The 26,291-nt window shown below is 52.6% G+C and overlaps 1 protein-coding gene and 1 pseudogene across 4 annotated transcripts in view; one reads left to right on the top strand and one right to left on the bottom strand.

The window, feature by feature from the left end:
- LHPP (phospholysine phosphohistidine inorganic pyrophosphate phosphatase) overlaps positions 1–24,023 on the top strand; it is a 95,448-nt gene extending 71,425 nt beyond the window's left edge. For all 3 annotated transcript variants that reach the window (XR_014777548.1, XM_084773863.1, XM_084773861.1), the window contains one exon: positions 23,120–24,023. Coding sequence is in view for 2 of the 3 variants with exons in the window: in XM_084773861.1 (XP_084629987.1) it covers positions 23,120–23,216 (97 nt within the window). In the remaining variant the exon portion in view is untranslated. The remainder of the gene's footprint in view (positions 1–23,119) is intronic.
- Positions 294–7,689, bottom strand: LOC311591354 (selenoprotein K-like; annotated as a pseudogene). Its single transcript has 2 exons — positions 7,675–7,689; positions 294–593 (listed from the first exon to the last, which is right to left on the bottom strand). The product of its transcript is annotated as a selenoprotein K-like (transcript).
- Positions 24,024–26,291: the final 2,268 nt, after the last annotated feature.

The raw sequence follows: 26,291 nt of genomic DNA, 5'->3' as shown, positions 1-26,291 counted from the left end.
TCAAGTTTTGCAACCTAAATTTTTTTTTTACTTACTAAAACTATATTAATACTTTAGTAAACTATACAAAAAAAGATAAGGAGACAAACATGAACATTTATAGAACTGCATGCCAGTCAGGCCAGATCCTGCAGAGGGAATTCCCAGCATGACATCATTCATCTGTGAGGACACAGAGCAATCCTTGTTTACACGTACGCCATTTTATCCTGTCTTCACCTCTTGATGGCCTCCTTCCACACATGTGCATGTCTGGTTGTCGGCTTCCTAGAGTAGACATTTATTTACCTTCCTCATCCACCGGCCATTGGAGGACGGCTGGGGCCACGAGATGATTGATTCCACCCATTCTTGGTGGAGCGTTTCCTGGTGGCCATCATCAAATCTGGAATCAGAGGAGCTCCCATAGCCTCTTCTTTTTTTCACATCTCACTGAAGCAGTTTTGGGGAACCCCTCCCCGCACCCCCACCCCCACACAAATTCTGCTACTCCTCAGAAGAAATCTGTTATAAAAAGACAGTCTCCATGGGGACTGAGTCCGGCTGCCTAACATTTGTCCATCCGAGATAGAAACCACCTTTCCTCCGGTTGTCTGCCTCCAAGCGACTGACCAGACCTGATTTTCTTAATCACCCCTTCCCTGCATGCCCAAGGTTTTAGTACTGGTATAAAAGGGTGACTTCATGTGGAGTTCTCACTGCTTGATGTAGCACACCCACAAACAACAAACAAACAAACAAACAAACAAACCCCTGGAAGAGCAGAAGTGAAAACACAGCTTTCCCAGAAAAACTAGTAACAAAAAGAATGCTGAGAGCTGGCATAACGTGAAGGGCTAGTGTGATGGGATGGTGGGCACCCTGGAGAGTTGGACCTCCTCAGCCTGCCCCCAGGGACCAAACTCCACCCCAGACCCCCACTTCCCCAGATCCTACACAGATCCCACTTCAAGCCTCTCTTCCATGGTCTGCTTCTGTATTCTACCCCAGACCTGCAGGGGTACGGGGACTTCTGGTGTCCCTACTGTGTACCTGCCCACATAAGTCTTTCCTCCTTAGACAGGGGACAAGCAAAGGATTAGAGGTGCAGTGAGGCTGTTCTAAGGTTTGGCTACCACTGATGGAGGCCTGTCTTCCCAACTCCTTTTATGTCCCATCCCTTCAGCCTTCTTCCTCCACTCCATCAGTTTATGCCTGGGTAGACCGAGGGATACCAACCACAGCCGAATCTCAGTGTGCTAGTGTCCCAGGGACTTGGCCAATTGTGCTCCATTCTGTAAAGGGGATTAAACAGATCTGGTCCTAGGTTTTGCGTCTTGCAGATAAAGCAACTAAATGTCATATCTACTGAGCACCAACTGCTGGACACTGACTGCCTTATTTAGTGCTCTCTCTCAGGCCCTGGGCAGAAGGGACCACTGTCCTCCCCAGTTTGGGTCCACAGACTGTAGCTTCTAGACAGAGGGCAGTCTTTGCTGTGCCACGAGAGGAACTGGATGGGCCGGTGGGTCTCTTGCTCCCAACCATCACAATCATTGTGAAACCTCCAGGCAGCCTCAAACTGTGTCCCCGAATAATGGCCAGCTATCCCTCTTGGCATAGGTAGCACCTCCCATCCCCAGTCTACCCACTAGCCTTGCTTCCCTGCTAACCTTTTCTGTATAGCAGGCCATCTCCTGGAATGAGCTCATCCTAAGATTTTATTGACCCAGAGAAATAGTAATTAGCTTCATAAATGGTCACTTGACACTCCCCAGAGAACCTTCTCATGGCATCCAGGACCCCGAGGGCTTCTGAAGCCCCAGCACAGGCAGACAGACCAGGTGGCCTGTCACCAGTAGCCATCACCGTCCCTGTGTGGCCACTGAGTGCTGAACTGAAGAGGGACTTGGCTTTGCTCACCCTCATATGTGTGTATGAACACAAATCCACGTGTGTATGCACACACATATAGCTCCCTGCCGCCTCCTCAGTGTGAGCATTTCCTCAGTGTGCGCATGTCTCTCGCTCTCCCAGTATAAACTGTCCTGCTCCCATGCCACCATTGTACTTACTATCCTAACTGTGTGTGGTGATTGGCCCCAGGCGCTGAGCTCCCTGAGAGGCGCCCATCCCTTCATGGTCACAGCCAGACACATGGAGACATCTTGGCTGCCCTGATGCCACCAGGACTCCAGGAATAAGTCACATGGCTCTTACCCACCTGCTTTTACCCATTCCATCAGACCTATCCGGAAGGCTAGAAGATGGCCAGTGTCCAACGGAAGCCCAAAGGCCTCACTAGAGTAGCCTCTGCTCAGAACTTGGCCTCTAAGCCTTGAGGCAGGAGACCAGTCTGTGCCCAAGTTACCCTTGTTCCTCTAGCCAGAAGTCCGGGTTCCATTGCCTTCTGGACTGAGCCAGAGGCCACCCACCACCTCTATCTGGCCTGACTCCAGGGGCATCTGTAAGGGGAGCAGAACACGTCCTGTGTAAGCCCCCACCTGATAGACAAGCAGAGCTCAGAGCATCATTCAACAAGGTTGAGGAATGGATCGCATGCCAGGTACTGCGCTAGTCATGGGCACGCCCTGTGAGCAGGCTTCTGCATTCACAGGCCCTAGATGGTTACCAAGATTCACAATGAGGTAACTGCTAGGAAGGGCCCAGGGGTCTGGGGAGCTGTAGGGCAGCAGAGTGGTCACAAAAGACAGGCCCAAATCTACTCCGCACTACCTGTGACCTTTAACTCATGTCCTAGGAGCTTGGTGGCACAGACCAGAAGGCTCTGCTTCCAAGAGGTCAGAGCAGCGCCTGTGCAGCCTGGTGGCCAGCAGTGCTCACTAGAGCACTGTACTCTGGTAGTGAGCTTAGAGTTGCTGGCATTACCAGGTGCTGGCACAGCACTAGCTTTGCCTACTCTCACGGTGCCAGAGGCCTGGAATGTGGACCAAGAAGGCTTCCAGGACTTGGGTCACTTGGACAAGGCTCCTGTGGGTAATACATGAGGGACATACTGGGCACTTTAGGCTAATGTGCCCGAGAGTCCTTCCTCCCATCTCCTGCTCCTAGGGCTGTTCTAGTCACTGTCACTGTCACTGTCAACATCAGGATCTCCACAGTATGTAACAGGCAAGGTGATGAGCAAGACTGGCTGTCTTGTCCTACCCTCCCTACCCTATCCTGTCCAGCCAAGGAATGTGTCCACTACCCTTTTTTCCAAGGGCATGCATGGGGCCCCCTCCCCTGTGCCATCTGCTGCCAGCGGCTCCTGCTACCTCAGCTCTGGCAAATGTGAGTCACCCTGCAGACAGTCAACTTCTAGGGAGGGAAAGGCAGTGCTTCTCTGAACACCAGCCAGCCTCCCTTAGTTATTATATTCACCCGGCATGATGCCAACAGGGGAAGGCCATACATAGCACCTATTCATCCCCAGGCCTGGCACGCCTTGAAATCAGCATCTCAGCACAGCCAGGAAAGAGGCCAGAGTAACACCGGAGTGTTGCAACGTGCTGCTGCTGCTCCACAGTTTATATTCCGGGCTCTCATGGATAGACATGTGGGTGGATTCCAGGCTTTCATTTTTCATAGGTATAAAAACATCCACAAAAGAAAAGACACCTAGAAGTTAGGCTGTAGTGAGCAGTGTGGGACAGGTTGCATTACGCACATGCACGCACGTACACAACAACAGTAGTCAGTTGGCCCTCTGAACATGGTCTGTGTAGACTCCGGCTTCATGTGCCTGTACAAGCACAGCACTGCGCAGTCACTGTCTGTAGGAAGTTTCGAAGTTGGTGAGCATGAATCTCCCCGCTTTGTTCTTTCCCTCAGTTTTGTATCTGGTTTGGGTCCTCGGCGATGTATGGCTTTTAGAATCAAGTTGTCAGTTCTGTGAGTGCAGCTGGGATTGTATTGAGTCTGTAGCTTCAATTGGGGTCCGTCTTGGTTAGCTGTCACAAGACACCTAACACTGAACAGTTCATAAAGGAAAGAAAGGAGTCTCCTCGGTTCTGGAGCGTGGAAATCTAAGATTGGAGTGCTGGCAGGTCCAGTGTCTTCTGCGGCTTGTTCTCTGCTTTCAAGAAGGTGGCCCTGTGTCCTGGGGGGGGGGGGGGGCGGCGGGGAGGGGGAGAAGGACGAAAAGGGGAGAAGGGTCTGGGTGCCCCTCCTTGTGTTCTCGGGGAGGAGAAGGAGGAAAGAAAGGTCTGGGTGCTTCCTTCTAAAGCCTTTTTATAGTTTAGAGTCACTAATAGAGCTCCGAGAGCCCCGCCCTTTAGTGCTATCACATTGGCAAGTGGGTTTCAACACAGGAAAGTGGGGAGGTACAGACTATAGCGTGTTTTGTCTTTAATTTATCTTAACAATGTTTTGTGCACTTTAGAGGTAAGCTGTGCACTTTAGAGTGTAAGCTGTGCACTTCTGATGCTAAACTTGTTGTTTTGCTATTTTTAAGTTTCCCATCAGGGTGTGTATGTGTGTATGTAGTATGTGTAGGTGTGTGGATGGGCGTACACATGCCTGTGCATGTGAGGCCAGAGGCCAGAGAAGGACATCAGGCGTCCTGCTCTATCATGGCCCACCTTATTCCTCTGAGACAAGGTCTCTCAATGGACCTGTAGCTGTGCTGGCATCCAGCAAGTTCCATTGGCTTTCCTGTCTGTGCCCGCCGCCGCCGTAGCACTGACGTTACAGGCATGCACAGCGCACTGAGTTTTTAAGGTGGGTGCTAGGGCTGTGAGTTCACTTACCGTGCTATCTCCCCAGCCCCTATCTGCATTATTTCTGATGCGGCTACCAATGGAATTAGATATCTGTTTGACACGTTTCTTTTTAAAAGAGACAGAATAACACTTTACAGTTGCTTACTGGTTTTTGGGGAGGTACATAGGTGCCACAGTGTATGTTTAGAGGTCAGAGGACAGCGTCCAGGTGGGTTCTCTTCTTTTACATGATTCTCAGGGGTCAAACTCTGACTGTCAGGCTTTGTGACAGACCTTTACCCTCTGAGCCATCTTGCTGAAAGTGCAAGGTAGTGTAGTGGACGAGTGACACAGGTTTCTGCCTGCCTCCGTTCCAGGCTGCTTCCTTTCTATATGTGACGTATAGAGAAGGAGGGGACATCTGTGAGACAAGCCACAGTGTGCCTGCGGACAGCTGGCTATCTTGCTCTTATATATTTTAATGGCTCAAAAAATTCACAAATTAAAAGTTTTGTTTTTCCTCTCTGGGTAGCCTTGGCTGTCCTGGACTCACTTTGTAGACCAGGCTGGTTTTGAACTCACAGTGATCTCCTGCCTTTACCTCCCCAGTGCTGAGATTAAAGGCGTGCGCCACCATGCCTGGCTCAAATTAAGAGTTTTAACTGGGCTGTAGTGGTGCATGCCTTTAATCCTAGCACCCAGGAGGCACAGACAGGTGGATTTGTGAGTTCAAGGCCAGCCTAACCTACAGAGTAAGTTCCAGGATAGCCAAGACTACGCAGAGAAATCCTATCTTGAAAAACAAAAAACAAACAAAAAGTTTGCAACCCTGGGCATAGTGGACCACACCTGTACTCACAACACTAGCTTAGACTACCAAATGAGACCCTGGCTCAAAATATAAATTAATTAATTTAATTAATCAGTTAGTTTAAAAGGCTTGCTCATTTGAAGAAGCCTTCCCTGGATCACTTATTCTGTTTTATTATCATTGTCTTGGGTCTTGGTTTGCTTTACACCTATGGGCACAGCTGTATTTACATGTGAGCACATATAAGTCACTGTCCTATGGAGTCTTTTTACCAGTAAGAGGAAGTTAGGGGCTCTCAGATTAAAGTGGTACCATGTCTGAACTGTGTCAGCCAGTTCTGGGGTTGGAGAGGGGAGCTACCACTACCCCAGATGTTAGTGCCTCCCTGCCCTGCTTTCCAGATGTAGCATCAGGTCACTCCGTCACCACATGTACAAGTGGGGAGAGACAGATAACAGCTGGTCCTTGCTAACTGATACCACTGTGTGTGCCCCACTCAGTGTGTGTTCTAAGGAGGAAAAAGTGGTCTAATGACTTTCTGAAGGTGAAACTGGCTTCAAGAATGGAGACGGTTGCAGGTGGATGGTGGTGGCACTCTGGAGGCAGAGGCAGAAGGATAGCCACAAGTTCAGGTCAGTTAATCAGTAAAGAGCACAACAGTCCCAGTTGCACAAGAGGCATCACCATAAGCTGGGCATGGTGGCACGTGCCTGTAATCCCAGGACTAGGGAGGCAGAAGCCGGCAGATCGCTGTGAGTTCAAGGCCAGCCTGGTCTACAGAGTGAGTCCAAGATAGCCAAGGCTACACAGAGAGACCTGTCTTGAAAAAACTAAAAGAGGAGGAGGAAGAGGACAGAGGAGGAGAAGAAGGGAGAGGAAGAAGAGGAAGAAGAATAAGAATAAGGAGGAGGAGGAGAAGGAGAAAAAGAAAGAACAACAACAGCCACCACCATGAAGGGACACGCTCTGGGACCCCACAGCTCTCAGGAAGGCTCCAGGGTAGCCTTGACCTCCATCTCAAAGGGAAGTCAAGTGTCTGGACACAAGCCTGGGGAGATCACAAGGTTTGGGAGGGTGGTGCTTATCCCAAACTGGACACATACTCCTGGCCTCTCTCCGTATTGCCCCCAGCACTGGTGACTGCAAAGCTGCCAGTGGCCCTGCTCTAGCTAAAGGCCATTGCACTTGGCACTCAGAGTATTTGTGCCAACTGCCACTCCACCAGCCGAACCTAGAAGGGTCCAGGGGTAGTCCCCATCAGCTTGTTGACAGTGCCTATGAAGACCTGAAGACAATAAGCCTTCCTCTCTGGAGAAGCTTCCATGTTGCTTTTACACAGATAGGTTCACAGCTGTTCACAGAAACGTGCCTGTACCTGAGGGCTCCAGTTCTGCAGAGACAGCAGCTGCTACAGCTTAGGGCCCAGCTCCCTAAGGCTACCTTCTAAGAGACGAGCCCTGCCCTGAGGCCACCTTGTCTGCTTCCTCACTGATTCTGAGTGTACTAAGGAGGGAGGGGTAGTGCTGGCCATCCTCCACTGAGGGTGGGTGGGTGGTCACACTACTCTGTATCCTAGGCCGAGGAAGGAAGAGCAGAGAGATTAGGGAAACCTAGCTGTCATTCCCTGACCAGCTGGGTTGGTTATTTATAAGCACGGCCTGGGCATATACCGTGCTGTCCCCTAGCAGAACAACTGATGGGGGCTCTGCAGTGATCTCATGGTGCCCTCTGGGAAACAGTGAACGAACAAGCCTGTCACTCTTAAGAACCAGTGTGCTTAACAGCTTTGGCCAGACCCTCCCAAAACCCTATTCCTGCCACCACAAGGCAGTCTGGTGACAGACACTCCATGAAAAAGCTCATGAACTCTTCTACATCCAACAACTCAGAGATTAAAGATAGCGCTTGTTAGTGGAGGCTGTTTACCACCTACAAATGGGACCTCTGTCTCTGTCCCAGCATGCACACCAAGTGCCAGCTTCTTGTCTATTCTATGCACAGAAGCTGTGGCAGTGGGCCGGAGACTAAGCCACCTCTCAGCATAAATGCAAACTTGACATTGACAAGGTGACATGGTGTTGAGCACAGGAAGCTCATGGCAGCTCCACAGGGGGAAGGTAGGGCTGTGCGCACAAGGAGGGCTGTGCAGGCTTAGGAAGGGCGTGGCGCAGGAGCCCTGACCGGCTCAATGGCCATCACGGATGGCCTAAATCTCTGTTCTCAGGTGGTTCCTTCAGGGGTTTGTTAGTGGCTCAGTGCAAGACTATCCTGCCTGTCCTCAGCCTGGCCCATTGGCTTCTCTGCCTCTGGGGGAGACCCACAGCGTCAGAGCTACAGTTGGCTCTGGGTCAGACCTCTGGGGTCCCTGGTACCACGGCCTCTCAGACTGGAAGGCCCCTGCCTAGCTGAGTTATGAATGGCGCCATTGTGCCACAGCCTGACCTGCCGCTGAGCCACAGTTCTTCAGCCTGGTGGAATCCGGAGCTGTTTGCCTGCCAGTTCCAGTTGTTTGACTTCACACTTCAAGGCCAAGTCCTTTCAGGGAAGTTTTCTGTACACCCCCCACCCCCCGGCTTAGGAAAATAGATGTGCAATTGACAGGCTTTGCGAGTTTTGAAGCTGTCATTCTTTCCAAAGACTAATGTTAAAAGCATTAATTCATTTATACTCTGCCTTCTACTGTCTCCCTCCCTCTCTTGGTCTGTCTCCCTCCACCCATTTCTCTCTCTTTCTATTTCACCTCCCACCCACCCACCCCACCCACCCCCGCGACCTCCAGCAGCAGGAAGATGTGGTGCATTTTGGGGTTGGGGTGCAGTACAAACACTGGCTTTGCCTGCGGCCTGCGGAGGAAAGCATCCTACCCACACATCCATGGGAAATCCCTGGGACCTTTCTTGTGGCCTGTGCTGCAGCTGGCTGCCCTCATTGCCTGTGATGTTGTGGCTGCCTATCCCTGTTACAAACACTTCTTTGCACATATATGCCCTGCTGTGCGGTGGTCTGGAGACAATGCCATGCTGCCTTCGGGATGTGGCCTTATGCCTTTTGGAGATGGGTAGAGGAAGGTGATGGCCAAGGGAGGCTTTCCCTCAACCCAGGCGCAGGAACACTACCAACCCAGCATTCTCAGTCAAGGTCTAATTCTGGTGTTGGTAATGCTAAGTGTCCCCAGCCTGCCCAGAGACAACCATCAGGGGACTTGGTTTCCTTACCCAACACATCCATAACCCACTTTTCTCCCCACTATCTCCCTCTTTGCAGGGGACTCATGTCACCAAGGCAGTAGCTTCAGGAGGCCAGGCATTTGTCTGTCCCCCAGCACTGTCGCTTCAGGCTCTATATCAGAGAGAAGGTTTGGCTCTCCAGAACATGCCTCTTTCTGGCAAGGCAAAGAACAGATCACACAGCCAGCTAATAGAGGGGCAGGGTGCGTTCCCAGCCCTAGCTGGGCTCAGCAAGGCAAGGCAGGGAGCTGGCTCTAGGTAAACAGCCTTCGTCCTCCTTGAAGAAAGTAGGCTCCTTGCCCTAGATAGAAAAGGCCTGAGGTCATCATTCTTTTCTGAGCTTTTTCCACCAGCCCCCAAACCAGGAAATCCCTGTTTCCATGCCTCTGTGTGGGGAACACAGACTGAGCCAGAGTAGTCCTTCCAAGTGCTGGGGGAGGAGTTTGCCGAATAGAGGGTACCCAAGTGCTGTGTGTGGGGTCCTGGTGTGTTGAGATGGGCTGTTGGGGTACAAGACAGTGGAAGTGTTGGCACTCATGTCACTTAGTGGGGGGACCTGCAAATACTTCTTAGTGCTTTATAAGAATAGCAGAAAAAACAAGGCCCAGTCCAGTACATGGTGAGGTGTCCCTGTAGGTGCTGTAGAGCTGGTGTCATTCACTGCTATAGTCCAGGGCTGGAGGGAACTGTGTTAGCCACCCCCTGCGGAAGGAGACCCAGAGGGTGAGGCTCCTACTCTAGCAGTCTCTTCTACCTGTGCTGCCCCTGGACTCTTCTGGAAGCTCCAGGCTCTAAGCACAGGAAGCTCTAAGCACAGGACTCTTCTGGAAGCTCCAGGCTCTAAGCACAGGCCTATGGACTGTGAGATCTAGAGAGGGGAAGGGTACACAGGAGCAGCTGGCGCTGAGTAGACTCCGGCCTCTTCCTGCACACTCTCTCTCTCTCTCTCTCTCTCTCTCTCTCTCTCTCTCTCTCTGTGTGTGTGTGTGTGTGTGTGTGTGTGTGTGTGTGTGTGTGTGTGTGTACGCATGCACATGTCTTCCTCTATCGCTTTCCACCTCATTCCACTGTGGCAGGGTCTCTCACTGTCTTGCTTGCTGGTTTTGCTGAGTAGGCTAGGATCTGCCTGTCTCCGCCCACCACCGCCAGGGTATAGCTACGCCCTGCAGTTTTATTTACATGGGTCCTGGCGATTCAAACTCAGGCCCAGCGCTTGCAAGGCCAGGTGCTCTTACTCACTGACCCATCCCTCCAGCCCTCTACTGGTTTTTATTTAAATATTTTGGGGGAATTCATACATGAATACTATATTTACATCGTTTCTACCCTATTTCCCTCCAATTCTTCCCATGTTCCCTTTCCTTTTCAAATCCATTGCCTTTTTCTGTAATTATTCTCTCTCTCTCTCTCTCTCTCTCTCTCTCTCTCTCTCTCTCACACACACACACACACACACACACACACACACACACACACACATATACACACACACACACACACACTCATAGCCTACTGAGTCACTTAATGTTCTAAGGTATAAGTTTAGGGCTGGCCACTTAGGATTGGATAACCCATTAGGGGGCTCATCCCTTGAGTGGGGGACTTGTCCTTCCTCTTTTAACCATCCACAATGGGGGAAGCCTTGTGAAACTCCCCTCCCCCCATGTTGGCATGATGCAGTCCTAGGTAAGCAACTCTATTGTTGAGACTTCGTGAGTGCAGCTTCCTTGTCACGTCTTGTCTAGCAGTAGACGGTCTGGTCCTCGCGCCATTAACGTTCTTTCTACCTCCTGTTCTGTGATGTTCACCCGTGTGTGAGGCACAGGGGTTGCACTGTGGATGCATCAGTTGAGTCTGGGCATCCAGTGGTCACTTGTCCTCTGCGTGTCGTGGCTCTCTGTAATCGTCTCCTGTGCAGCAAGAAGGAGCTTCTTTGATGAGGGCTGAGTATTGCATGTCACCTGTGGGCACAAGGATGCACATCAGAATGAAGTTAGACCTATACTGCTTTAAGAAAATGGAGCTGGGCGGTGGTGGCGCACACCTTTAATCCCAGCACTTGGGAGGCAGAGGCAGGCGATCACTGTGAGTTCAAGGCCAGCCTGGTCTACAGAGTGAGTCTAGGACAGCCAAGGTTACACAGAGAAACCCTCACTCATAAAAAACCTCTCCCGCTATATTTGGCTAGGTTTACAATACTGGCTTTTTGTTTGTTTGTTTGTTTGTTTCCTTTATGCATTTTTGAGGCAGGGTTTTTCTACGTAGCCCTGGCTGTCCTGGAACTCACTCTGTAGACCAGGCTGGCTTGGAACTCAGAGATCCCCCTGCCTCTGGCTCCCAAGTGCTGGAACTATAAGCATTAGCCACCACTGCCAGGCCAATCCTAGGTGCTACACAGGGAACGGACCCTCCACTGGTCTCTCTGTCCAGGAGTCCACTGCTGTAGTTTCCCTCTTCACCCCGCGGCAGCTGCCGCCCACTTTGATGCTGGCAAGAATGTTGGTCTGGGGCTGGAGAGATGGCTCAGAGGTTAAGAGCACTGACTGCTCTTCCAAAGGTCATGAGTTCAATTCCCAGCAACCACATGTTGGCTCGCAACCATCTATAACAAGATCTGTATCCATAATAAATAAATAAATCTTTAAAAAAAAAAAAAAGAATGTTGGTCTGGGCTCTACAGGGGCTACATAGGGGTTTAGGCTCCACCTAAACCAGCTTTTTCCTCTCACATCTGATCTTGGGCTGACACACCCTTCCCAAGAGTCCAAGAGTTCCTGGAAGTAATTAGTCTCCTGCCAAGGAACTTTGTTTAGGGACAATTTAAGATAACCACAGGTGCATGCTGCCCTCCCCGCTCCTCCCTACCAGTGACTACACCTGAGGCCAACACACTTATATGGGAGAATAAGCAAACCAAATGAGCCAGGAAGTCAGGTGGGCAGGGACTGGGAACAAGCCCTGTGGCATGTTAACCCACAGTAGAAAGGCTAGTGTGCTGAGGACCTGACTCATAACAGGCCGGAAGTCACTAAGAGATGGTGTGGCCATTTCTCACTCAGAGCTAGAATGGGAGACGTGCCTGGGTCCTCTTCCCAGTGACACCCCCCCCCCCCCGCACCCTAAAGAAGGTGTCACCCAGCCCCCAAGAAGCCCCGTTTGTTCTCAGATCTCAGCACAGCTGATCCCTAATACAGAAACTGAAGACTAAAGAGGGCCTTCCCTTGTGAGACCCATGGAGGGGAGCTGTGGGAGTAGGGTAGGGGTGGAGAAAGAGGGAGCCAATCACTAGAACCTTCCAAACCCAGCGACAACCTCAACCTTGAACCTCAGGCCTTTTGCACCAAACCCTTTTGCACCCTTCCATTTCTCCAGCACCCTTGTGAGGGTCACTGAGTCCTGCTGCTGTCATCCCCTCTGGCACAAAGCTGGCAGTGGGAGGTCCCAGGGAAGGTTCCTTTGGGCTCCGTAGGCTCCGTGGGAGGGTAGGCCGGGCTTTGAGGGTCAAAGTTGCATTGAGTAAATGCTCCTTCGAGGGGCTCAGCCTCCTGGTCAGGGATGAAAACTGGAGAAAACAAGATTCTGTCCAGGAGCCAGCCAGGCAGCCAGCCAGGAGCCCAGGCAGCTTGGACAGGGTCCCCCATGGACACAATTGGCCCAGTGTGGGGCACACTGCCTCAGGCGGGCTGGCTTCCCAGCCTTAGCTGACCAGCCCCTCACCGGACTGCTCTGCTGAGTTACAAGCTAGCCTTTCTGGCCTGTGACTAAGGGGGTGATTTAGTTAGCTTTTGGGGGGAGCACAGTACAGGAGGTGTCAAGTAAATTTAGACAGTATGTGGCCTCCTATCTGCTCCCTCTGGGGTCACCTCAGTTTCTTCATTCATACAGAGCAATGAAGGTAACATGCACTGCTCTACCCAGCCTCCAGTACATCCAGGAGGGTGGCTAGGAATGGGACAGGGAGCACCCTTTCTGCTGAGGTTTCTCATCTAGGGGTGGCAGGGAGGTTCTCAGTCTTCTTAGGAATCCTCAGCAGTACCTGTCCTCTCTTGGTCTTAGTTTCCTCACTTAGAACCTAGGGGGCTACACTAAAGACCCTGTCAGGTTTGGGGACTTGATAGATTTTTCTGTCTGCTGCTCTTCAGTATCAGGGCTGTGCTCCCTGACCTGAAACCTCTAAAGTACATTACCCTGCTTCTCTTTAGTGCGTGACTTGAGGTCTCCTGGAGCTGCTATGGTGTTGGGCATGCCCCTCCCTCGGACTCTATCCACAGGGTGGTGGGTTGGGAGCCTGTGACACCTGCTGCAGCCCGTGGCCTGTGTGTGCTTGATAGCATATCCCCAACTCAGGGTTACCTGATCTGACCCTGTCTGTAACAGTTGGATATGGTCTGCAGAGCACATGGCATGTGTTGTGAGCCAGGCAAGTATTTGCCCTCAGGGCCAGCACTAGCCAGTCTTGTTCCTCCTGTTGTCAGGCCACGGGTTCAGCAGGGACTGCCTTGGCCCTGGTTGAGGCTCAAGGACAATCTTGTTAGGTGCAGTAGCATACTCCTTAATTCCAGCATCCAGGAGGCAGAGGCAGGAAGATCTCTGTGAGTTTGAGGCCAGCCTGGTCTACAAACTAAGTTCTAGGCTAAGACCCTGTCAGTGATGCTGCTGCTGCTGCTGCTGATGATGATGATGATAGCAGTAGTAGTAGTATACCCTCCACCACCATCATCCCCATCACTCTTCAGCCTGGCGCTGTTTCTGGGGAGCAGTGGCAGTGCAGAATAGAATCACTGTTCTCATCATGCGCTTTCCCAAGACAGTACCACTGCCACCTCCAAGGAGCTTAAGGGTGCCTTCACAGCGGCCTCGCTGGGACACTTGTTAATTTCCCAATCTTTGTAACTGTGGCCCTGTAATACTTAACTCTTGCCTGCTCGCCCTGATCCCTCTTCAGAGTTGTGTAGTATTCTCCCTAGCAGGTACACCACACCGGACTTACTCTGCCACAGGCAGGTACCCTCTTTGCTGTGGACTGCGGTGCACAGATGCTCTAAACATCCCTTAGCGCACGCGTGCTTTAATTCAGCAAGCGTTTACCAAGAACTTTCCACAAAACAAACTCCCATGTTGCTTTAGAATTGACTCTTAACAAAGATGTCCAGGCTCGAGGTAGAAGGACAGTGTTTCTTCAATGGATCTGAATACTCAAGTCATCTGTCTCTCTAACAGAGATGGATGCTCGTGCATCTGAAATGAGAGAAGGTGAGCCATCCGGCAGTCCTTCCTCTGTCCTGCTATTCAGTGCTGGTTCAGCCTGACACTCATGGGCAGCCTTAGTTATTTATTCCTGCACCAGTGCACTTCAGAGGGCAGTGTGCAAGGGCGGGGGTTGGCCCAGGCTTTGCGGAACATGCTGTTGCCTAGAGCAGCTGCATCCCCGTCAGGTGCTCTGGCCACCTGGATCCCTGTTTAATGCTTCCCAGTGGAGCAGGTGTGCTAAAGGCAGAGGCTGTTCTGGAAGAAGTCCCTGGAGTGTCACGAGGTCAGGAAGTCAATTTCTAAGCTCCAGTCACACTTGGATGGAGCAGGAACTCCCAGGGAGCAGCTGGCTCACCAGCCCTGGGCATTGTGAGGGGAGGGGGGGTCACTCACTGGGAGTAGAGAGATCAGCATGGAAGTTCTAAATGCAAGCACCACCCTGGCACCTGGTAGTCTGGGCAAGTTGTTTTTAGGAGTGCCCATGCCCTCCCACACCAGGGTGCCAGGCCCTCGGAGCCTCATTTCTGCCTGCTAACAAGATCGCTGGCTCAGTCCCTGGGCTCTGGCCATGGGAGTAAAGATAGCATAGGTCCTCAAGAGGCAGAATTCAGTGATGCCAGTCAGCTACAAGGCCAGCAAGGGTACCCCTTCTCCATGTCATTGGTCTCCTGGCACCCCTGTGACAACTCCGAACATAGGGGTGCAGCCTCCGAAAAGCTGGCTTAAGGAGAGGGCAGAATGGTTTTTCTGAGAGGCCCTGAGTGGGTGAACACCTGGCCTTGTGCCCTGGGTGTGGCAGGTACACATCTCTCAGGGACTCAGCAAGAGGAGGGACCAACTTGTTTAAGGCCAAACACACATACCAGGTGTTTACCATGTTTTTTTTTTTTTAAATCAAAACAGGAACAGCTGTCAGGGGCTCCTCTATCCCAGCCCAGCTGCCAGCCCCCAACAGGCCCTGCCTTTGCCAGCCTTTAGGTGACTGTTGTTCATCACCTGACGGCTCAGCGCTGGGTCCCCCATGGGATCTAGATCAGGCTACACATGTTTCTAAAACAACCTCCCAACACCCTGGGCAGGCCGCTCACCCTTTCTGACCTTCGGTTTGTCAGATGTAAGCGGTGATAGCATCTCCTTCTCTAACTGCTGTAAAGACAAGAGGAGCTGAGCGGGGCAAGTCCTCTTGCCAGGTCCTCGCAGGCTCAGGTGGCCAGGGTAGACCTTGCAGGGCAGTCACTGTCACAGATGACTTTGTGAACAGCACTCTTCCTTGGCTTGGGGACCCAAGAAGGATTCGTTGCTGCCCTTTCTGTTTGAGAGGAGTTCAGAGTTCTTTGTTGCCTCTCGCCCGGCACGGCTACACAAATCTTTGCAGGACCTGAGTCTCTGCTGCCAGAGGCTTGCTTAGAAACTGCATTGCAGCCTGGTGGCCCCTAACCCCTGGTGTGACAAGCATATAGCTTCATGGTTCTGTTGAGGGCCCCTTGGAGAAAATGCTTGCCCCTGAAATATGTGGGCCCCGGGACCTGGCTACCATCTCTTCTGTTGGTCCACTATGAGTTCCCAAAAGGCCTGGAAGCTATCCCTGCCCCCTCTGGCCAGAGCCAGCTGAGAGACCACAGACAGCAGGGGTACATTTGATCAACCACCTAGTCTAGCAGGCCCACATCAGTCTATCTGGGATCAAGCTCCAACTCCGGGCCCCTCTGTCTGTTCGCTCCACCCAGCCTGTCCACCTAGGTCAGGCACTGGCTGTGGGCACAGCCGCTCTCAGCCGCTTCATCTCCTCACTTCCCGCTGCAGCCTCGGGCGGGGCTCTTCTCAGCTCGGTTTCATGGACAGAGAAAGGAGGCTCTGGGTGTCCGTTTGCCTAAGGACACATGGATGTCAAAGCCAGCCTTCTCGCAAGTCCTGTGTCCCTATGTGCTGGTAGAGGACGGACCGCAGGGCAAGGCCATGACTGATATAACAGTTGCAGAAGAGTGGGTGGTGCTCAGTTTGGGAACCACGGGGCTTAGACTGGCTACCTAAGGAAGGAGGCCAGGACTGGGCATAGGAAGGTGACAAGGAAAGCTACCTGGTGGATATGTTTCTTGGGGATTAAGTCTCAGCCAACGTTTTACAGTGGTAAGCTAAAAATACACTTGATTGAAGGGTGTCTATCATTAGGAATGAGCCGTAGAGCCAGGCGATGGTGGCGCACACCTTGAATCCCAGCACTTGGGAGGCAGAGGCAGGCAGAGCTCTGTGAGTTCAAGGCCAGCTTGGTCTACAGACCGAGTTCCAGCATAGCTGGGGCTACACAGAGGAAACCCTGACTCAAAACAAAACAAACAAAAAGAATGAACAATAGACGGTGGAGATAGGACAGGAGCCACTAGCCTTATTCCCTTGAGGCTGCTGGTGGGTCCACCAGATTGCTCAAGAAGCCAGACTGTAGCTTCTAGTTTTATTTTTTTGTTTGTTTATTTTGGGTTTTTGAGACAAAGTCTCATTTAGGTAGCGTTGGCTGACTTGGACCTCACTGTGTAGATCCCGGTTGGCCTCAAACTCAAAGAGATCTTCCTGTTTCTCCTGGGATTACAAGTGTTTGCCTCCATACTTGGCTGGCTTTTAGGGGTGTTTGTTTGCTTGTTTTTGTTTTTTGAGACAGGGTTTCTCTGTGTAGCTTTGACTGTCCTGGACTCACTTTGTAGACCAGGCTGGCCTGGAACTCACAAAGATCTGCTTGCCTCTGCCTCCCAAGTGCTGGGATTACAGGCTTGTGCCACCACGCCCAGCTTGGCTTTTGGTTTTGAAGGGCTCTGTGAATACTAGCCAGAAACTCCCAGGATGCTCATTAGGTGTGTGAATTCAGGGCACAGGCTCCCTACTCCAGCCATGGTCAGGGACGTCAGAGAGGACTCCTATGAGACCAACGTCATCCCAACAGCGGGTTCCTGCTCACCATGCAGCCATCTGTGGTGTGTGGGAACCTCACAAGAAGCTCTCCACTGTGTGGACTGGGTTCAGGTGGAACCACGGGCTGAGTTCTGGTTGATGGTATCACCAGCTGAACTAAGTCATGAATAGGCCATAGGGTGATCCTGGGCGGTAGGTAACAGTGTCCATTGTAAAAATCCCCGCTGGCTTCCATGGCCAGCTAGCTGCCTGCCAGACATGACCTTGCTCAGACCTGGTTCCCTGGTCCTGATGACTCTAAGCTGCTCTCAGTGGCCTGCCCAGAGGCCCTCAGCCTCCTGTCTCATCAGCTTTTATGAGCTGTGGGCTCTTTTCACCTCACAGTCAAAGCTGCAAACACTTTAAAGCTGAGATTTGATCCTGAGGCAGAAGGAGGGCAGAGGTGCCCCTGCCACAGACATCAGGGTCTGGCCAGAGGTCACCAAGCTCAATGGCGACTCCCAGAGAAGCCTGTCTCTAGATGAGGTTGAAATGTCGCAAACTTACTCCGCCATTACCACTGGGGCTCTGGGATGTCTCCACCTGCGGACTGCTCTTCCTTGGCCCTGGAGACACCAGCCACATTTGTGCCAAGTGCTAGGGAGAGGTCATGGGGATGCTACACAAGGCTTGTACCCACATAGGTGGAGGACCTTGACCTAGAGGGCAGCTCACACACTGGCTGATAATCTTCCGCCCACAACTCAGGCCTGTGAATGTCATTTCATGGGGTCAGAGGTAATGAAGCATCTGGTGTGGGGGGTTGCAGGCGTCTGAGACACCAGCAGGCTTGCCTCCCACAAAAGCCAAGAGAATGGGGCTGGGAGACCTCCCTTCTCTGGCTATAAATCCAAGCTGCTCTGAAGCCATTGGGAAACACCCCTCCAGCAGACACAGCAGAGCTTCCGCTGTCTACCTGTCCTCTTAGAAATCACTCAGAAGTCCTAGAGCCCAGCAGGGCAGGCAGGAGGCCAGGATGTTACATGCCCAACCAGCAACCATCCCCTTGGCCTGAGTCTGTGGCTCCTGAAAATGTGTGAGACCCTGCCTCAGTTTACCCATCAGGGTTCAGCACCCTTGAAACTGGTTTGAACACCACCACCTCCTACTAGGGGAGACCCCTGATTCCTCCCAGTTGGAGGACACATCAGCTTGGGATGGGCCTCCAGATCCTTGAGGCCCTGTCTGTGTCAGGGAGTTTAGTTAGGTGAGCCCTGCCCTACCATAGGCCTTCAGCTATAGATGGGGCTGAGGCCACCAGGGATGACCTCAGGGAGCCACGGGACTAGAACAGACAACATGCCCCCCTCTGCCTCTGAGCTGCATGCCCCGCCTCCAACATATGCTGCCCACATGCAGGGAGGGTGTGTCTCAGCTGGGGGCACAGGTCCCCACCCCACTCTCAGCTCTGCTGACATGCTGACAGGTTTTTGTCCGGGTGGAATAAGTGAGAACAGCAGCCGGAGCCCTGGTAGGGGGATGGGAGCTGGGGCGTAACAGTATGGCGCTCATCTGGGTAGTGCACAGAGGGCCAGCTGGGAGCTCTGCCGCCCCCTTCAGCCCCCTGACTTCCATGGAGAACTGCTGGGGTTTGGGGTTGGAGTTTGGGCTGGTTGACCCTCAAAGTGCACAGCATTTTCAGTTGCACGGCAGAGCCAAAATGGCAGAGCATTGGGCAAGACACTAGACCGGACCCTGGCCACATTCTTACTCTGTTGGGCTGTCGAGAGATGGAACTTTTTGGTCACCTGTGCTGCCTAGAACTCTTGACTCCAAGGGAGGCACCAGCCAGAGAAGATGTGTCCACTCCCTTTAGTGGGCAGGGAGCCACAGGCCTAATGCAGTGGTTTAAGTGAGAGCGGCCCCCATAGGCTCAGATATCTGACTGTCTAGTCTCCAGCTAGTGAACTGTTAAGGAAGGATTAGGAGGTGTGGCCATGTTGGAGGAGGTGTGTTCCTGGGATGGGGTGTGAGGTTTTAAAAGCCCACCCTCCACCCCAACTCCCCAGCCCTACCTCTGCATGCCTCAGTCTTGCTGATATGTAAGCTCTCAGCACTGTGCCTGCATGCCTACGGCCATGCTTCCTTGCCATGGTAACCTTCTGAAACTGTAAGGAAGCCCCCAGTTATATGCTTTCTTTATATGGTGTCTCTCCACTACAGTAGAACAGCAACTAAGACACCTCAGTAGGCGACTCATGAGGACTCTTTCAGGCCTGCCTTTAGCCAGCCTCTCTCACTGGAGCTTGGAGCTGGGGGATGGCCCTGATCCCTTGACTTGTGGCCAACCTTCAGATTGCTCCAGGCCAGTGACGACTCCTAATGAAGCCTTGTTCTGTGATGGCTGCAGCTGGTCTCAGGTAGGGACCCAGCTGGAGAGCATGTGCGCAGGTGCCCGAGGTCAGAGTTACCCTCCGAGGGCTGTGGCAGGAATAAATCCCTTTGTATGTCTCTCAGCCACCAGGCCTTGAATACAGTGGATACCGAGAGGCCTTGGCTGAACAAGGGAAGGATGTCTACCCATACATCTTCATAATCAGTGGGACCCAGTGTTTTCCCCCAAGGGACAGGGCAGGGAACCCCCCAGCTCCAGGCACGCTCTCCCCACCCACCTCCAGAACCTAAGTGTAGTGTTATAACAGAAATTAGGAGTAGGAGCATCTGCCTGAGGATTGTGTGCAGTGCCAATCACCCAGCTACACTACTGGGTGGTCACTGACCCACAGGCACCCGCCAGCATCCCAACACAGGCTACACAGTGCTTGGCTACTAGCTGGCTATAATGTAACCAGGTCCCTTGCTTGCTCTCCTGGGACCCAGGAAACTGTGTCTTGACCATGTGTGTTCTGAGATAGAGGAGTCCTTTTTATGAATACGTGCTCAGTGGAAGGGGTGCCCCCTGTAGGCTTCCTGAACAGCTTGGATTTATAGCCTAGAGGAGGCCCATCTTCCAGCCCTGTCCACCCGACCTTTGCAGGAGCCATGCTTTGCTTTCCAGGCTCCTTGGTGGTTCAGAGTCCCATGGCACCCACACTCAGATGTAAAATTGCCCTTTGCATCTGGCCCCTGAAGCAATACCCTCTGTCTTCCCACTGCGTCAGTGTGGCCTATAGTTGGCATCACTACCCCAATGCCAGTTCCTAGTTCGCTGAATGTTCTTTCCCTGGGCAGGCCCAGGATCAGGCCTCAGCCACCAGGGGCAGCCAGCCCAACTGGTCCAAAGCAGTGGACAAAAAATGTATGCCTCCTTATAGTCATGAGAGCCTTGTCGTACCCTGTTCTTGAGGAGCAGGCAGTGACTGGGAAAAACCAGAAGGATAGCAGAAGTGCTACCCCCGAGGTGGAGGTGGCGGGAGGCAGCCCTTTCTGGGCTCCTTTGCTTGGGGCCCTGTGCCATTCTTCTTCGCTGGGTACAAAGCCCATGCCTGTGAAGCTGGCCCGTGGGCCGTGTGCACAGAACCGCCTTGTTCCTGCCCTTACTCAGTGGTTCCCTGCACTCAGCTCTCAGGGCATGTGGGGGAGGAATAGCTAATGACAGGCAGCACCCTGCCTCCCAAGCCCTTTGTTCATTCACTGGGTGACACTTCCTGGGTGCTGCTGAGGGCCAACCACGCTCTGGGGGACACAGAGGGGAAACATACCCAGTGCCACCATTGGCAGGTGGGGAAGCAATGTGTCCAGCTGCGGTGGGGCAGGGGACGAGCTCTGTATGTTCAGAGAGCACCGGGCGCTATAGATAGTGCCGAGCCGGAGGCCGGGACTGCAAGTGGAGTCTTTCTTGATGGGTGTGTAGGTCTCAATCGAGCAAATTTCAAGAGCATTCTAAAGAAAGGCATAGTGGTTGACAGTCAATGCAGGAGGATTGCTGTAAGTTGGAAGGTAGCCTGGGCTACCAAGTGAGACTGTCGGAGGAAGGAAGGATTCTAAAGCTTAGCACAGACAATGGCCTGTAAGTGTGGGGACTGTCTGAAGCTGGTGGCTGTCACGTGGAGGGATCTAGGCAGGATGGAACTCTGTTCTGCTGAGGATCCAGGCTATGGGCATTTGGGACAGTCAGCAGTTTATACCGGGGAGAGGCCAGAGCAGGTGAGCATTTCGGGGGAACATCCATGGCTTCAGGAGAGAGGGAAGGGGACCGGACTGAAGGGGACTCCACTGGATCCAATGGGAGGGGCAGGGGCAAGCTGGAAGGAACCAGTCTGGCCTGGGTAGAACATGTCCCCTTTTCCCTTGTGAGGAACCCACCAGAGGACAGGCTGGCAGCCATGCTGGTGGAGGCCGACCCTGATCCTGCAGATTTTGTGGGACCCACCACGTACTGCTGTGCAGGGAGAGAGGAAGGATCTGAGAGGAGCACCTCCTCCAAGGAGGCCAGCAAGCCCCAGACTCCAAACAGTATCCAGGTGAGCCGGACGGATGCCTGGCAAAGCTGCTTCTGCCCCACTTCTGGCCAGGACCCGAGGGTTAGGGCTGCGACTATGAATAGACATCCCCAGGACAATGGTGAAGGCTGGGCTCAGGCCTTGGTCCTTTCACAGACTCCTTCTGGCCACTCGTAATGCCCTGGCTGTTTCCTATCTTGCCTGCACAGGCCTCACCCATGAATGTGGAGCTAGGCTATTCCTAGCGCCCTTCCCTGTGAGGAGATGCTCCCCTGGTCCCTTTTGTCTGGGGCCTTAGCAGGTAAGGGAGGCCTCTTCCCTCCAGGAGGTGACTTCCTATAGGCTGCCCAGGCCAGCCATCCTATAGTTGTCAGAATCCAATATCAGAAAAGGACAACATGGACTTTAGCTGTTGCCAGGCAACAAAATCACTTCCTCCAGGCTGGGTGAAGTCTTGAAGGGGCAATAATACTGCAGGTAGATGTAGTTCCCAGGAAGTGTGAGTCAGGCCAGGGTAATCCCAGCAGTGGGAGAGTTGCAGAGGCTGGCCCTCCTCCCGCCACACCCTAGTTGACTGCTTAGTGTGACCCCATGAAGCCTGGGGGGCAATGGGAAGGGGACAGACTCTGGCTCACAGCCCTGGCACAGCTGCCCATGGCCCCTGGGATGAGGCACCCACGTGTTCAGAGGACTGTGAAGATGAGCCCACCCTGGCTCCTCCTGTGGCAGAGTTACCCTCTCTGGTCTTGTTGTCTATTTTTAGAGCCCATTCTGAATTCAGGACTCAGCCTCATCCAGAAGTCTCAGGCAGTGTCCAGCCAGACCGCAGCCAGAGAAGGGCTTTTCAAAGAGCCCCTGATGCCCCCTGTGAGGCAGCATGTGGCACCCCGAGCATCAGGGAAGGGAGGGGTTCTGATTGCCAGTGCCCTTGCCATCCCCACAAAGCACGTATATCAGGCCAGCACCCCAATTGCCATGCGGGGTGCTCTCCCTGGGTGGCACTTCTGCTTCAGGAAGACGGAGCCAAGGCCAGCAGGTACACTGTGGCAGAGTGGTATGGAGTGGCACTCAGGAGGACTGTGTGTGTGCCCTAGTAGGACTGCAGAGGAGGGCACAGTGGGAGCCACAGCCCTGGCTGTCTGGCAGGGCAAAGGGCACGGACACTGTTCAGAATAAAGGTAGGCTACATGCTGGAAGCCAGCTTACTGTAGCCAAATAGATGTGGCTTCAGGAGACCATTGTAGGGTCACTGGCTGCTAAGGTTTGCCTGTGGTTTGTGCCCCCAGGGCTCGTGTGACAGAGGCTTGGTGTCCAGTGTGACCATGTGGAAGGTGGTGGGACCTTGAAAGATTTGAAGTCTGGGGGAAGGACACTGAGTTACTGTTCTCAGGACGGTTGGGGGTGATTCTTTTTCCTTCTCCTTTTTTTGAGACAGGGTTTCTCTGTGTAACCCTGGCTTTACTGAAACTCATCCTGTAGATCAGCCTCAAAAATCACAGAGACCCTCCTGCCTCTGCCCCCCAAGTGCTGGGACTAAAGGTGTGTGCTGCCATGCTCAGGTTGGGGGTAGTTCTTGTGGACAGTGAGAGGAAGACCCTGTTCAGGAGTGAGTCCTTAAAGCTTAAGCCTCAGCCCTGACTCAACTACACATTGCTCTTATGGTCTGCTGTGATGCCCGAGCCAGGGCCTAAATGTAGGATGTCCAGCTTCTAAAGTTGGATCTACACAAACGTCTTTTCTTTATAATGTTACCTGGGCTCTAGTATACAGTAATAACAAAAATGGACTGTGTCCTGCTAGACTGACCTGTGGCCCTGTCTCCTCCAGGCCTAGTGATGAGCATCACCCAGAAGTGAAGGCGGATGGGTACGTGGACAACCTCGCAGAGGCTGTGGACCTGCTGCTGCAGCACATGGACAAGTGACGGGCCTTCAGAGACAGTGGACAAGTGCTTCCTGCTGCTCCTACACTTTCTTCCACCACTGTGTCCTCTCCCCCACACTTCCAGACCCCAGGCTGCCCAAGGCTTTGCTAGCCCTGCCCTCTGCCCACTGCTGGCCTTGGCAGGGTGCGGGCAGTTCTGGGGTGTTTGCCCATGGGACAAAGGAGGCAGCCGTCCCCTTCCTCAACCTCCCTCTACTGTCAACATTCCTCCCAGGCTCGGGGCAGAGGTCTGTTTCCTACCTGTGGCCTGCTCCTCTCCCTGGCCCATCCCATGTTTCCCATAGTGACATCCAGGATGGTGGAAGAGACCTATCAGGCCTTCATAAAAAGAAACCCTCAGGCAGGGGCTGGAAGGTCCCTCTGAGACTGTCCATGAATTCCTTTAGTCACCACTGGCACTTGGTCCTTTACTTGGCACCATCCGATTCAGTGAGACACACTGCCTCCTCATGAACTCTCTCATGTGAGTGAGGAACCTACAAAAACCCAGGGGCCTGCCCTGCATAGCCCGGGACGCACAGAGCTGAGCCAGCCTGTCCACCACCCACAGCCCTACCTGGCCCTAGGAAACAATGCCAGCTTACTATTCTTCCTGTCCCCATGAGTTCCCCAGACACGGGCTGGGCTAATCCCTGAGGATCTTTCAGGAAACTGAAGACTACCATCCCACAGAGTGGAAATGTCCACCTCTATAGCCAAGGACCTCGGAGGCAGGAGGGACAGACTTCGACTGTTCCCAGTGCAGAGAACAAGCTGATGCCTCAATAAATTTGGCCTCCACAGCCCACCTTTGACTCAGCCTCTGTTAGTAAGTGTCCAAAGTGCGTAGAGAGAGAATGGGGCCCCCAAACAGGGGCTTAGGCTCCGACCCTGGTCCTGCTGTTTGTGAGAGCCACTGACAGTGGGGGGCAAGGCTACAGCACTTCTCACCTGCTTGACCCCTTTTAAGAAATGGAGACTGAGAGTGGTCAAGTGGAGTTTCTTCATCCCCAGTGGAAGAAGACAGGCCAGGGCAGATACCAGCACTGCCTTCTTTATTCATTCATATATATATTTTAAAAGATTATTAAGTTCTATTTGTGTGTGTGTGTGTGTGTGTGTGTGTGTGTGTGTGTGTGTACAAGCGTTCCCTAGGTACACCTGTGGCAGTCAGAAGAACCGCTTGTTAGAGTTGGCTCTCTCCTCCACCTTTCCTTAGGTCCCGGGGCTGAGATGCAGCAGATCCACTTGCACGGCAAACACCTTACCAGCCACGCCTGCAGCAGCCCCAAGTTTTCATTGCTACAGTAAAGCAGCAGAGGCAGGCTAAGTGTGGTGCGGTTCGTAGTGCGGTCCGTGCTTGTAATCCTTGCACTTAGGAAGCGGAAGCAGGAGAATCGTCACAAGTTCTAGGCCAGCTTGAGCGACATAGCAAAACTGTCACAATGATAACAAAAAATGAAAGAAAAAAAAAAGGAAGAAAAGAGAGAAGAGCAGGTTTGGGGAGGCTAGCAGGCACAGCCTCAGCCTCAGCCGGTTTCATTAAAACCTCATGAAATTGTCCAAGGTGAGACAGGAAGACAGAGGGGATGTCCCTTTTGAGGACATGACCCCAGCTGACCTAAGGACTTTCCATACTTTAAAGGTCCCACCGGCTCCTGCCACCACCACTTAGGGGATCAAACTTCCAACTTACGGCTCTGAGATACCACAACGATCTCCAGCCACAGTGCCTCAGTAGGCCTGCCAATGGTGAGCCACGCTGTCCACAGTGGCACAAGACAAAGGACCTCTGCGACACTCCTCCCTCCCACCCAGTGTCAGGTTTTAGAACCTGCTGAATAGAGAGCTGATGGGCTGTTTCTTCCCCAATCAACCCAGAAGCCGCTGATTAATCTAGGGAGACAACTTTTCATAAGAAGTCAGCTATGGGCCAGGCATGGTGGCACACACCTTTAATTCCAGCACTTGGGAGGCAGAGGCATGTGGATTGCTGTGAGTTCGAGGCCAGCCTGGTCTACAAAGTGAGTCCAGGACAGCCAAGGCTACACAGAGAAACCTTGTCTCGAAAAACCAAAAAAAAAAACAAAAAACAAAAACAAAAACAAAAACCACCAAAACCAAACAAACAAAAAAACCCTATCTTAAAAACAGACAGGCTGGCAAGACAGCTGAGTGTGTAGGTGTTTGCCACCAAGCCTAAACAACCTTCATTTGATCCCTGGGATCCCTGTGACACAAGGAGGGAATGGAGTCCTATACCCAAATTGTTTTTTACTTCCACACCCATCCTGTGGCCCCTACACTCACACATACTCAAATAAATAAATATGGTGAAAAATAGAACATAAAGTAGAAAGATTGAAGAAGACACCTGGCATTGACCTCTGGCTTCCACATGCACGCGCGTGCGCGCACACACAAACACAAACACACATACACACGATGTCATCTGAGGACTAAAACCTGAGGCTGACATCTGGCCTCCACATATGTGCACACTGGTGCAACTGCACACACATAAAGGAGTCAGGGGTCCTCCGTGAGAGTAGTTCCCTAGACAAAGACACTGAAACCCGGGTCCCCTGGCACTGTGCAGGCTGACCTCTAGTCTAGCAGAGGAAAAAACTGGCTGAGTATCCGAATCAGGATGAGGGGCCACCAGTCTTCCAATGTCACTAAGCTTCAAGGGAGGGTCTTTGCCCTGTTAGCTGGATAGACAGAAAGCCCCTGTGGAGTACACAGCAGCTCAGAACGGAGGGTGTATGACCACTGGAGCAGTGTAGTGGGCAGTGCTTGCTAGTGACTGTGCCTTGGGGTATTGGGGTTTTTCTCCCCCCTTTCTTTTTCTGCCAAGGAGTGGGTTGCAGACCCTGTATGATCTGATCAGAGATGGCACTGTCCTCTGAGCCACAGTGGGTTCAGTGAAATGGTCCTTAAAGCGACTCATCCAAACTCCAGAAGTAAGAGGCAGGGTGGGGACTCCAAGGTCTAGCCTACGTCTTGTGCCCTTTCTGAAGCTGGGTTCTGAGATGCTCCCTCCAGCCTTGTCTGAAATCTCATGAAGATGGCTTCG

This window comes from Acomys minous (genome assembly GCF_964271855.1).
Source record: "Acomys minous genome assembly, chromosome: 2".
NCBI classification, from domain to species: Eukaryota; Metazoa; Chordata; class Mammalia; order Rodentia; family Muridae; genus Acomys; species Acomys minous.
Note: the sequence above shows the minus strand (reverse complement) of the source record. Positions and strands in the feature narration are given on the sequence as shown.